At 40.8% G+C, this 13,125-nt stretch overlaps 2 protein-coding genes across 4 annotated transcripts in view; one reads left to right on the plus strand and one right to left on the minus strand.

Moving 5' to 3' along the window:
- LOC106587221 (UDP-glucuronosyltransferase 2C1) overlaps nt 1–8,606 on the plus strand; it is a 31,733-nt gene extending 23,127 nt beyond the window's left edge. The window contains exons 1-2 of one of the 3 annotated variants that reach the window (XM_045707965.1): nt 4,719–4,986; nt 6,636–8,606. In XM_045707965.1, the coding sequence (XP_045563921.1) occupies nt 6,656–8,236 (1,581 nt within the window). In that variant the 5' untranslated portion in view covers nt 4,719–4,986; nt 6,636–6,655 and the 3' untranslated portion in view covers nt 8,237–8,606. Of the gene's footprint in view, nt 1–4,718; nt 4,987–6,635 lie in introns of those variants that run through there. The other 2 variants (XM_045707970.1, XM_045707969.1) reach the window with 2 other exon arrangements.
- Nucleotides 8,607–10,444: 1,838 nt separating this feature from the next.
- Nucleotides 10,445–12,201, minus strand: LOC106587172 (calcium homeostasis modulator protein 6). Its single transcript, XM_014175251.2, has 2 exons — nt 11,651–12,201; nt 10,445–11,256 (listed from the first exon to the last, which is right to left on the minus strand). The coding sequence occupies exons 1-2, from the start codon at nt 12,113–12,115 to the stop codon at nt 11,104–11,106; spliced, it is 618 nt and encodes a 205-aa protein (XP_014030726.1). The 5' UTR covers nt 12,116–12,201; the 3' UTR covers nt 10,445–11,103.
- Between the last annotated feature and the right edge of the window lie 924 nt (nt 12,202–13,125).

Below are 13,125 nucleotides of genomic sequence, written 5' to 3' on the forward strand. Positions count from 1 at the left end.
GCTTTCAAGATAACTGGGAACTCTGAAAAAAAGAAGGTTGAATCATGACGTCAGTGATATTCAGGTCGGAGCTCAAGAAAGTGGCCAGAGTTCCCGACTTGGAATTCCGAGTTGGATGAGCATTCAAAACCAATTTTCCCAGTCGGAGCTCTTTTTTCCCCAGAGTTCCCAGTTGTCTTGAACTCACTGAAGTCTGAGATTTACCAGTTCAGAGTTTCCAGTTGTTTTGAACGCGGCAGAAATCATGCTGGATTGACAGCATGGCCAATGTATTCAACTTTTTCTGGCCCATGGCATGTGAATGCTTTCTTTGTAAGCTTGGAAAAGAGACCCTTAAACCCAGACTTGGACCACACACCCACTCCACTGAATAGTAGGCTAATGATTGCTTTGCAATGCTTTCAGTTACCCACTGATTCCTTCCAAACCACTCATTGTTGAATTTGCGATGTCCAACTTGTTGTGTAATGTTTATGTCCAATGGCCGATGAGCACAGATACATTTCATCTATAATTTCTCTTCATATGACAATGATTGAAAAGGATTTGCCAGTAGAACGATGACTGCTTGTCTAGCTTGCTAGCTAAGATTTTGAAGGTATGATGTTGACATGATCAGTCCAATCAAAGCTACAGTAGATATAACGTCATTTGATATCATTTTATCTGTGGCCATTGACCTTGAACCTTCTTGGATGGGCACTTCTAATGTAAATCCATGGCAGCACCTAAGGCGCTTGAATTTTCAATCTCTCCCCAGTAGATTTTACAGTGATTTAGTGTCCCCATGAGTGACAGAACACTGAGCCAATCATGGCACAAATAGAGAACATTACCAACCCCTTCGCTCCGTATTTTCCGTTGGCTGCCCAACTACCACAGAAAGCACTGAGCTAGGCTGAAGCACCTGCATTTTGGAACTGCCTTACTCAAGAAAGCTAAAAAGAGACCATGTTTGTATGTGGCTTTATTAACTCAATTATTATTATTTTTTACATTGTTTGCAAACTGATATGTGACACGTATTAATGGCAAAATAGCATCCAAAACAGCCAACAACAACAAATAGCCCTTACACAGCCTGGAGGCGTGTTGGGTCATTGTCCTGTCAAAAAACAAATGATAGTTCCACTAAGAGCAAACCAGATGGGATGGCGTATTGCTGCAGAACACTGTGGTAGCCATGCTGGTCAAGTGTGCCTTAAATTCTAAATAAATCACTGACAGCTACACCAGCAAAGCACCCCCACACCATAACACCTCTTCCTCCATGCTTCACGGTGGGAACCACACATGCGGAGATCATCCATGCACCTACTCTGCGTCTCACAAAGACACGGCGGATGGACCAAATTATCTCAAATTTGGACTCATCAGACCAAGGACAGATTTCCACCGGTTTAATGTCCATTGCTCGTGTTTCTTGACCCAAGCAAGTTTCTTCTTCTTATTGGTGTCCTTTAGTAGTGATTTCTTTGCAGCAATTCGACCATGAAGGCCTGATTCACACAGTCTCCTCTGAACAGTTGATGTTGAGATGTGTCTGTTACTTGAACTCTGTAAAGCATTTATTTGGGCTGCAATTTCTGATGCTGGTAACTCTAATGAACTTATCCTCTGCAGCAGAGGTAACTCTGGGTCTTCCTTTCCTGTGGCAGTCCTCATGAGAGCCAGTTTCATCATAGTGCTTGATGGTTTTTGCGACTGCACTTGAAGAAACATTCAATGCTCTTGAAATGTTCCTGATTGACTGACCTTCATGTCTTAAAGTAATGATGGACTGTCCTTTCTCTTTGCTTATTGGAGCTGTTCTTGTCATAATATGGACATGGTCTTTTACCAAATAGGGCTATCTTCTGTATACCACCCCTACCTTGTCACAACACAACTGTTTGGCTCAAATGCATTAAGGAAAGAAATTCCCCAAATTAACTTTTAACAAGGCACACCTGTTAATTGAAATGCATTCCAGGTGACTACCTCATGAAGCTGGTTGAGAGAATGCCAAGATTGTGCGAAGCTGTCATCAAGGCAAAGGGTGGCTACATTGAAGAATCTCAAATATAAAATATATTTTGATATGTTTAACCCTTATTTGGTTACTACATGATTCCAAATGTGTTATTTCATAGTTTTGATGTCTTAACTATTATTCTTCATAATAAATAACGAAAAACCCTGGAATGAGTAGGTGTGTCCAAACTTTTGACTGGTGCTGTATTTATTTTTTGTTAGCTAAACAGGAGGGGCTCAGAACAGGTGGGGGCTCTGCCCCACCTGCCCTGAATGACAGATCGCCACTGAGTAATGCATAATTAAAATAATTAAAATCCTCCTCAGATATAGCATAACTTAGCTGACTAAATTTCATTCAAGCTTACCATGTAATTGATATCCCAGCCTTTACCCTCTTTTGTATTTGTCATACACGGGTGTGTGCAGTTTACTGCCCAGCCAAAGTAACTTGTGCAGGCACATTTTTCTAATGGCTTTTGTGCTACTCCATTATCTTTACAAGATGAAGTATGCAATAAAGAAATTAGGTTTTGGTGTGTACAAGTGTGAAAGTCCAACCCATGAATATGTTAGAAACATGGACTGCCATAAAATGACTACAGTATGCTTTCATTTTCCCTGCCAGAGTAAACAGTACATCAGAGCATGGTATACATTAAGGGAAATATCAACTTGACAGATTGTATAAAAGCAATGAAAGGTAACATAGTTGAAGTCGGAAGTTTACATACACCTTGGCCAAATACATTTAAACTCAATTTTTCACAATTCCTGACATTTAATCCTAGTAAAAATTCCCTGTCTTTGGTCAGTTAGGATCACCACTTTATTTTAAGAACGTGAAATGTCAGAATAATAGTAGAGAATGATTTATTTCAGCTTTTATTTCTTTCATCACATTCCAAGTGGGTCAGAAGTTTACATACATTTAAATAGTATTTGGTAAATTTGCCTTTAAATTGTTTAACTTGGGTCAAACATTTTGGGGAGCGTTCCACAAGCTTCCCACAATAAGTTGAGTGAACTTTGGCCCATTCCTCTTGACAGAGCTGGTGTAACTGAGTCTGGTTTGTAAGGCCTCCTTGCTCGCACGCGCTTTTTCAGTTCTGCCCACAAATTTTCTATAGGATTGAGGTCAGGGATTTGTGATGGCCACTCCAATACCTTGACTTCGTTTTCCTTAAGCCATTTTGCCACAACTTTGGAAGTATGCTTGGGGTCATTGTCCATTTGGAAGACCAATTTGTGACCAAGCTTTATCTTCCTGACTGATGTCTTGAGATGTTGCTTCAGTATATCCACATAATTTTCCTTCGTCATGATGCCATCTATTTTGTGAAGTGCACCAGTCCCTCCTGTGTAACCGATGTGAAATGGCTAGCTAGTTAGCGGTGGTGTGCGCTAATAGCGTTTCAATCGGTGACGTCACTCGCTCTGAGACCTTGAAGTAGTTGTTCCCCTTGCTCTGCAAGGGCCGCGACTTTTGTGGAGCGATGGGTAACGATGCTTCGAGGGTGATTGTTGTCTGTGTGCAGAGGGTCCCTGGTTCGAGCCCAGGTAGGGGCGAGGAGAGGGACGGAAGCAATACTGTTACACCTGCAGCAAAGCACCCCCACAACATGATGCTGCCACCCCCGTGCTTCACGGTTGGGATGGTGTTCTTCAGCTTAGAAACATCCCCCTTTTTCCTCCAAACATAACAATGGTCATTATGGCTAAACAGTTCTATTTTTGTTTCATCAGACCAGAGGACATTTCTACAAAAAGTACGATCTTTGTCCCCATGTGCAGTTGCAAACAGTAGTCTGGCTTTTTTATGGCAGTTTTGGAGCAGTGGCTTCTTTCTTGCCGAGCGGCCTTTCAGGTTATGTCGATATAGGACTCGTTTTACTGTGTATATAGATACTTTTGTACCTGTTTCCTCCAGCATCTTCACAAGGTCCTTTGCTGTTGTTCTGGGATTGATTTGCACTTTTCGCACCAAAGTAAGTTCATCTCTAGGAGACAGAACGTGTCTCCATCCTGAGCGGTATGACGGCTGCGAGGTCCCATGGTGTTTATACTTGCGTACTATTGTTTGTACAGATGAACGTAGTACCTTCAGGCGTATGGAAATTGCTCCCAAGGATGAACCAGACTTGTGGAGGTCTACAAGTAATTTCTGAGGTCTTGGCTGATTTAGGCATTGAAATGCATCCAGGTAGGCATCCAGGTAGGCATTGAAATCCACAGGTAAACCTCCAATTGACTCAAATGATGTCAATTAGCCTATCAGAAGCTTCTAAAGCCATGACATAATTTTCTGGAATTTTCCAAGCTGTTTAAAGGCACAGTCAACTTAGTGTATGTAAACTTCTGTCCCACTGGAATTGTGATACAGTGAATTATAAGTGAAATAATCTGTCTGTAAACAATTGTTGGAAAAATTACTTGTGTCATGCACAAAGTAGATGTCCTAATCGACTTGCCAAAACTATAGTTTGTTAACAAGAAATTTGTGGAGTGGTTCGAGTTTTAATGACTCCAACCTAAGTGTATGTAAACTTCCGACTTCAACTGCATGTACTGTATAAACCATCTGAGCCTTTACATTTGGATGTATGCCAAGCCAGTTTAGGGTTGTGAATGAACTAAATTGATTATTATTAGTGTATTCATTGATTTATTCATTGATTGATCAAAATCTGTACCTTGGACTGCCCTGCATGAGGATGTGACATTGTATAGTGAAGGTGTCATATGGTGTAGTAAATAATATACACTCATAAATCCGGCTGTGGGCTATAAATCTAGGTCATACGGTTTCATCCTTGGTGTAGGAAGGGGAGGGCTTTATTCCGACTTCTGTGTTTCTCTTTTGCCGATTGACATTGACTGTTCTACTTAGCGGACATTTGTGGAGACTATAACTATTCTGGATGTGGATTTATACATCTTTGCGACCAGGAAGTTGAAACACTGATTATCAAGGTAAATCTACAGTATTGATAAACTAGAAAGAGCAACAACAAGCTAATGACCTTGGTAAATGCGTTCACCTTTTAGGCTACTGTACTACTACTGTTGTCAAATTATTAAAACTGCCTTGAAATAGTTCCCTTCCACTGTATAGCTTACATACCAGTACCTACATATAGTGCCTTCACTTTTTCCACATTTTGTTGTGTTACAGCCTGAATTATTTAAATAGATTGTTTTTGTCACTGGCCTACACACAATACCCCATAATGTCAAAGTGGAATTATGTTTTAGAAATTTTTCCAAATTAATTCCAAATTAAAACCTGAAAAGCCTTGAGTCAATAAATATTCAACCCCTTTGTTATGGCAAGCCTAAATAAGTTCAGAAAATGTGGTTAACAAGTTACATAAGTTGCATGGACTTACTCTGTGTGCAATAATAGTGTTTAACAGGATTTTTTTATGACTACCTCATCTCTGTACCTCACACATACAATTATCTGTAAGGTCCCTTAGACGAGCAGTAGATTTCAAACACAGATTCAACGACAAAGACCAGGGAGGTTTTCCAATACCTCGCAAAGAAAGACACCTATTGGTGGATGGGTACAAATAAAAAAAAGCTGAAATTGAATATCCCTTTGAGCATGACATTTTTAATTACACTTTGGATGGTGTATCAATACACCCAGTCACTAAAAAGATATAGGTGTCCTTCCTACTCAGTTGCCAGAGCGGAAAGAAACCGCTCAGGGCTTAATGGCTGTGATAAGAGAAAACTGAGGATGGATCAACAACATTATAGTTACTCCACAATACTAACCTAATTGACAGAGGGAAAATACAACACATTACTGAGTACCACTCTCTGTATTTTCAAGCATAGTTGTAGTTGGTATCGTTAACGACTGGGGAGTTTTTCAGGATAAAAAATAAACAGAATGGAGCCAAGCACAGGCAAAATCCTAGAGGAAAACCTGGTTCAGTCTGCTTTCCACCAGACACTAGTAGATGAATTCACCTTTCAACCAGACAATAACTTAAAACACAAGGCCAAATCTTCACTGGATTTGCTTACCTTGAAGACAGTGAATGTTCCTGAGTGGATGAGTTACAGTTTTGACCTACTTGAAGATCTATGGCAATGTTTGTCTAGCAATAATCAACAACCAATTTGACTGAATTTGAAAAAAAAGAAAAATAATAATGGCCAAATGTTGCACAATCCAGGAGTGGAAAGCACACAAAAAGACATCGCTGTTAAAGGTGATTCTACAAAGTATTGTCTTAGGCGTGTGAAAACTCATGTAAATGACATATTTCTGTATAGAATGTTTTTTATTCATTTCAAAACATTTCTAAAAACATGTCTTCACTTTGTCATTATGGGGTATTGTGTGTAGATGGGTGAATTAAGGCTGTAACACAACAAAATGTGGAATAAGTCAAGAGGTAGGAATACTTTCTGAAGTCACTATTAGTATTTTTTTAATTCTTCAAGCTCTGTCAAGTTGATTGTTGATCATTACTAGACAGCCATTTTCAAATCTTGCTATAGATTTTCAAGCCTATTTAAGTCAAAACTGTAACTAGGCCACTCAGGAATATTCAATGACGTCTTGGCATTCTAATTTAAAAAAAATATTACATCTTTCCCAGGTCTTCTGAAAGGATACGAGATGCATCAGTTTATATTAGTCTTAATCACACTCCTGGTCTTCTGTCCACCTACTGTTCATGGTGGGAAAGTCCTGGTGTTTCCAATGGACGGCAGCCATTGGATAAACATGAATGTCATTATTGAAGCGCTGCATTCAAGAGGTCACAGTGTGTCAGTAGTACGGCCATCAGACAGCTGGTACATCAAGGAAACCTCCCCTCACTACAGTTCAATCCCAATTGATATTCCAGGTGGATTTGATGAGGACTTTGCCACAGTGTTTGTGGGTAGACTTCTGGAGATCCAGAGAGAGGGAAAGGGTGCATGGGCTCGTTTTAAACTGGAAATGGAGCTCACGGTAAAAGCCAGAGAGATGCATGAAAAGATTTGTGAAATGCTTACATACATATTTGAGAATAAAGAGCTGATGAAATCTCTCCAGGATGCAAAGTACGACTTGGTTCTGACTGATCCTGCTATGGCAGGGGGAGTTATACTGGCACACTACCTTAGTTTACCCATTGTTTTTAATGTCAGATGGACCATTCACGGTGAAGGTCATTTTGCTATAGCTCCCTCTCCTCTTTCTTATGTTCCTATGGTAGGGGCAGAGTTAACGGACAAAATGACTTTTCTTGAGAAAGTAAAAAATGTACTGATTTATGGAATGAGCGCCGCTCAGATTGCACATGCTATTAGTCCACAATACACTGCCTTGGTTAATCAGTACTTTGGTCCTGAGGTCGACTACTTCTCATTGTTTCAAGCTGCTGATTTATGGCTCATGAGAGTTGATTTTGTGTTTGAGTTCCCTCGTCCCACCATGCCTAATGTTATCTATATGGGAGGGTTCCAGTGTAAACCTGCCAAGGCTCTTCCCCAAGACCTGGAGGAGTTTGTTCATAGTTCAGGGGAACATGGAGTCATTATCATGTCTTTGGGAACGTTAGTTGCACAGCTTCCTCGTGATTTAACTGATGAATTGGCTGCTGCTTTTGCCCAACTGCCCCAGAAGGTCATCTGGAGACACAAAGGAGACAGACCAACTACTCTGGGCAACAACACCTTACTAGTTGACTGGATGCCTCAGAATGATCTGTTAGGACATCCAAAGACAAGGCTGTTTGTAGCTCATGGAGGAACAAATGGGGTTCAAGAGGCTATCTACCACGGTGTTCCAATAGTAGGCTTACCACTGATTTTTGATCAACCTGACAATCTTCACAAAATGAAAGCCAGAGGAGCAGCGAAGATCCTGGATATTTTTACAATAAGCAGGGACATCTTCCTCCAGGCCTTACAGGAAGTTCTGAATGAGCCGTCCTACCGGATGAACATGCAGAGACTCTCCAGGCTACACAGGGACGTGCCAATGGAGCCCCTGGACACTGCCCTCTTCTGGATTGAGTTTGTCATGAGACACAAAGGTGCTGCTCACCTGCGTACTGAGTCCTACAGAATGCCCTGGTACTCCTACCACTCTGTAGATGTAATGGTGTTTTTACTGGCTGTTGTGCTACTTATTATGCTGACTACTGTTGCAATCATCAGGTGTTTATGCTTCAGGATGTGTAGTAGACAAAAAATTAAACATGAATGAAATTATTGAGAAGGCCATTGTGTATTGGCTTGAATAGCAAAACCAATGACAAATACAGTACATGTTTCATTGAGAACGCAAAAATGTAAATACATGATTTACTGGCAAGAGAGATTGATACCACTTATTAGCATAATGGATAGTTGCCTACTTGACAGTGATGGATATTAGCGTTGTTTTATTACATATGCAGCCAAAAACATTTCATATGTATTATATTTGATAATATAAATGATGGCATAACTTCTGTTTTGATAGTCAAGCAAAGAAATAATATTGTATTCTGCACGTGTTACATCACTGTACAATAGCCTGAGCTTTTTTTCATTAAATAAATCATTTATTTAATAAAAAATGCATTGTACAGAGAGACTGTGGGTATGACCAGTTGTTACATTTTAATTTGTCCCTGGTTAAACCAAATATCCAGTGTTACACATGAGACGCCACATAACATGACTCCTTTTCAACAATGCTACATGTACATATTCTGCTTAGTATGAGAGATATCCTTTATCTCTGAATAATGTCAACTACTGTATGTAGTTTAGCTTGGCCTAGGATTGGGCCTGGGAGTCAGTGGTCTGGGAGTGATGGGATGGGCCTCACAACAGAATGAGAAGGCCAGTCAAGAGAGTTACTCCTCCAAGACAGGGTAAAGACCAGTCCTTTATTGCATACCTGCAGATGACCACAACGGGCACCATAGGAAGTGAAGTGCAGCCTAGCCCAGACCAGCTGCAATATGGCCGTCAGATACAGTACCAGTCAAAATTGTGGAGACACCTACTCATTCAATGATTTTTCTTTATTTTTACTATTTTCTACATTGTAGAATAATAGTGAAGACATCAAAACTATGAAATAACACATATGGAATAATGTCGTTACCAGAAAGTGTTAAACAAATGTGCAAATGTTTATATATATTTTAAATGTAAGATTCTTCAAAGTAGCGACCCTTTGTCTTGATGACAGCTTTGCACAATCTTGCATTCTCTCAACCAGCTTCACCTGGAATGCTTTTCCAACAGTCTTGAAGGAGTTCCCACAAATGCTGAGCACTTGTTGGCTGCTTTTCATTCACTCTGCGGTCCAACTCATCCCAAACCATCTCAAATGGGTTGAGGTCGGGTGATTATGGAGGCCAGGTCATCTGATGCAGCACTCCATCACTCTCCTTCTTGGTCAAATAGCCCTTAGACAGTCTGGAGGTGTGTTGGGTCATTGTCCTGTTAGCCTTCCCTGTAGCTCAGTTGGTAGAGCATGGTGTTTGCAACGCCAGGGTTGTGGGTTCGATTCCCACGGGGGGCCAGCACAGAATTTTTTTTTAATGAATTGTATGAAATGTATGCATTCACTACTGTAAGTCGCTCTGGATAAGAGCGTCTGCTAAATGACTAAAATGTAAAATGTAAAAACAAATGATAGTCTCACTAAGCGCAAACCAGATGGGATGGCGTATTGCTGCAGAATGCTGTGATAGCCATGCTGGTTAAGTGTGCCTTCAATTTGAAATAAATCAGAGACAGTGTCAACAGCAAAGCACCATCACACCTCTTCCTCCACACATGCGGAGATCATCCATTCACCTACTCTGCGTCTCACAAAGACATGGCGGTTGGAACCAAAAATCTAAAATTTGGACTCATCAGCCTCCTCTGAACAGTTGATATTGAGATGTGTCTGTTACTTAAACTCTGTGAAAAATGTATTTGGGCTGCAATTTCTGATGCTGGTAACTCTAATGAACTTATGCTCTGCAGCAGAGGTAACTCTGGGTCTTCCTTTCCTGTGGCGGTCCTCATGAGAGCCAGTTTCATCATAGTGCTTGATGGTTTTTGCGACTGCACTTGAAGAAACATTCAATGCTCTTGAAATGTTCCTGATTGACTGACCTTCATGTCTTAAAGTAATGATGGACTGTCCTTTCTCTTTGCCTTTTTGAGCTGTTCTTGCCGTAATATGGACTTGATCTTTTACCAAATTGGGCTATCTTCTGTATACCACCCCTACCTTGTCACAACACAACTGATTGGCTCAAACGCATTAAGAAGGAAAGAAATTCCACAAATTAACTTTTAACAAGGCACACCTGTTCATTGAAATGCATTCCAGGTGACTACCACATGATGCTGGTTGAGAGAATGCCAAGAGTGTCCAAAGCTGTCATCAAGGCAAAGGGTGGCTACTTTGAAGAATCTCAAATGTTACTTCATAGTTTTGATATCTTCACTATTATTTTACAATGTAGAAAATAGTCAAATTAAGAAAAACCCTGGAATGAGTAGGTGTGTCCAAACTTTTGACTGGTACTATACATAGTATATGACCTAGAACTGTGTCTGAAATGAGTCGAAATATATGTCTTATGTAGGAAATATACGAGGTACTGTAATCATGAAGCAACAAATTAAAACTGGCTCAACCAGTTAGTATAAAATTGTCTACATGACTGTATAAACATATATTTCATTGAAGGCAGGTTCATGACATGAGAGTGTGTAAGTGGTATGCACGTCCCAAATTTCCCCACTGTTGCTGGGCCAAATGCAGTTGATGATAATGAAAGGAAAGCCTGCACATGGTATACACGCATGTTCATGGTATACACGTATGTTCATGGTATACACGTATGTTCATGGTATACACGTATGTTGCTCTCATGTACATTCCATGGGTGCAGCATGCAACCATGTATGGGCTTTTCTTTCATTAGTTTCATGAAATGCAATCACTCTCTGAATGATAGTGTCATTGAAAATGCAAAAGGTAAATCCAAAAAATGGTAAAAGAACCCCCCCCCAAAAATCCTTATTTACAAATAGAAAGAGTACTTTCAAACGGGGGGGGGGGAGCCTGTCCTCTCACGTCGTCCTGGTTCTCAGAGAGCTCATCCTGAGCACGGTGAGCTCTGCTACGTCTGCATCCTGCATCTCAGACTCCTGCTGGCAGCTCTCTCTGATCACATACACTATGAGTCCCACACAGATGATTATGAGAAGAAATATACCTAGAACCTGATACATCAGGGGGCAAAAATAAAGATTGAATAAGGTGAATAACATCCTAAATGTGACTGCAATGCATAGACTAGACATCTATGTCATTGATAACACACAACTCCATCACCCCACATAAGTAGAGTGCTTGGTAACAGGTAAGAGCTGTGCAGTAACATGAAGAGCTAGGGGCCATATGTATCAAGTGTTTCCAAGTAGGAGTGCTGACTTAGGATCAGTTTAGCCTTTTAGATCTTAATGAATAAGATTACATGGACAGGGGGGACCTGATTCTAGATCAGACTCCCTCACTGAATCGCTTGATGCATATGGCCCCTAGCTCCTCATTCCACCTCATATAATGAAACATATGCATGTAACAATGTAGTGATATGCATGAAATGAAACTCACTTGAGACACAACAAATAGCTGCTGTGAGCGGAGCATTAGTTCTTGCGGTGTGACATCTCCCTCACTAGTTGGCTCACACCATTTCTGCGGTGCTGCTTTATCAACTATGACAAATCTGCCCTTCCAGTCTGTCATTGCACAAGCAAAGTACTGGCCATCGAGGAACAACAAGATCAGCCACACGATTGCAGGAACAAAACTGGAAAAAGACACAGTCTTCCGGCACCACGTATCGCACCTGCATCCTTGAATGATCAGCATCAACGTGAAAGCCATGACAGCAGGAATGATGAAGAAGGCAGATGAAAACACTCCGTTCCATTTAGGATTGCAAGGACACTCAAACTCCAGCTCCACCAGCTTCTCTAGTCCCATGAGGATAAATCCAAAAGCCACATTTGACACCAGAGGACTGTTGCTAAGTTCATTTTTCAGTCTGGTAAGCCATTGTTGTCTACTTTCCATACTAAATAGACCAAGAAATGAGAGTAGTAGAGGTAAAAATCCCAACAGAGGGTGTACCGTTGTGAACACATTGGCAACAGTTAAGTGATGCGTGATTAACAGTTCTAGGGGTACGTTTTTCCCTCGGACAAAATGCCACACTTCTACTCTCATTGGTTTTGAACAAAGGAGGGTGTGTCATCGTCACTGACCTTTCCCCAGCTGATTGGCTGGTGGTGGGTTTCAGGTGGGGTTAGATTTTAAACGTACTCTTCCACAGATAAACTAGAGGGAGGAGAGTAAAGTGGAGGGAAGTCCAGTTTGTTCTGCTATTGGGTGAGAAGACCAGCCATTTACAATACTTCCTCTAGCACACAAATACTCACAGTGCAATGGCCAGTGGATACTGTAGTGCGGCAGCAGTTGGTAGCAACTTGGAATCAATTTCTCAGATACATTTAGCCACAGAATCAGTATATGGACAGTACTACTTAAACAGTGTCCCTCAAATGGATATTGCATGTGTACTGTATTCAAAGTGACTGAATGGGTTGCCATAGTCTGGCCTTGCATTTAGTATAGTGTGTTTTCCACTTGTTTCCAAAAAACATGAATATATACCCATTAAGTATATTGATTTCCCCACTGCTAATGTTCACACAACACAATATACCCAGTATGATTCAGTTGAATTCTGGCTTCTATAATGAACCACCAGATGTCGCCCATGTAACACCACTGCACAGCTCTAGAAAACAGGGATTAATGGGAGGCCATGTTAGTTAGGGTCTGTCTGATTGATACACAGTCCAGTCCAGTCCAGTCACCTGGATTCACTGTATCCTGGGTTATATCTTCTAGTGAAATTAGCTGATATGTGTGGTTCATGGCAGGGTTGTTACCACCTGTTTCCTATGTATTTAAAGTATTATGATGGGGCATGGCATTTGGGAAGATTAAACTACAGCCTATAATGACTTACCCTCAGGCAGGTGGCGCATTGATGATTTTCTTGAATTCCTTGCAATTAT

The sequence above is a fragment of the Salmo salar genome, chromosome ssa26 (assembly GCF_905237065.1).
Source record: "Salmo salar chromosome ssa26, Ssal_v3.1, whole genome shotgun sequence".
Taxonomy (NCBI): domain Eukaryota; kingdom Metazoa; phylum Chordata; class Actinopteri; order Salmoniformes; family Salmonidae; genus Salmo; species Salmo salar.

Bases quoted from the DNA above. Each gene is read 5' to 3' on its own strand.
- LOC106587172 (XM_014175251.2), bottom strand. From the start codon at position 12,115: ATGGAAAGTAGACAACAATGGCTTACCAGACTGAAAAATGAACTTAGC. The intron at 11,257-11,650 runs GTGAGTTTCATT...CTGATGTATCAG, and splicing joins AGCTATTTGTTGTGTCTCAA to GTTCTAGGTATATTTCTTCT.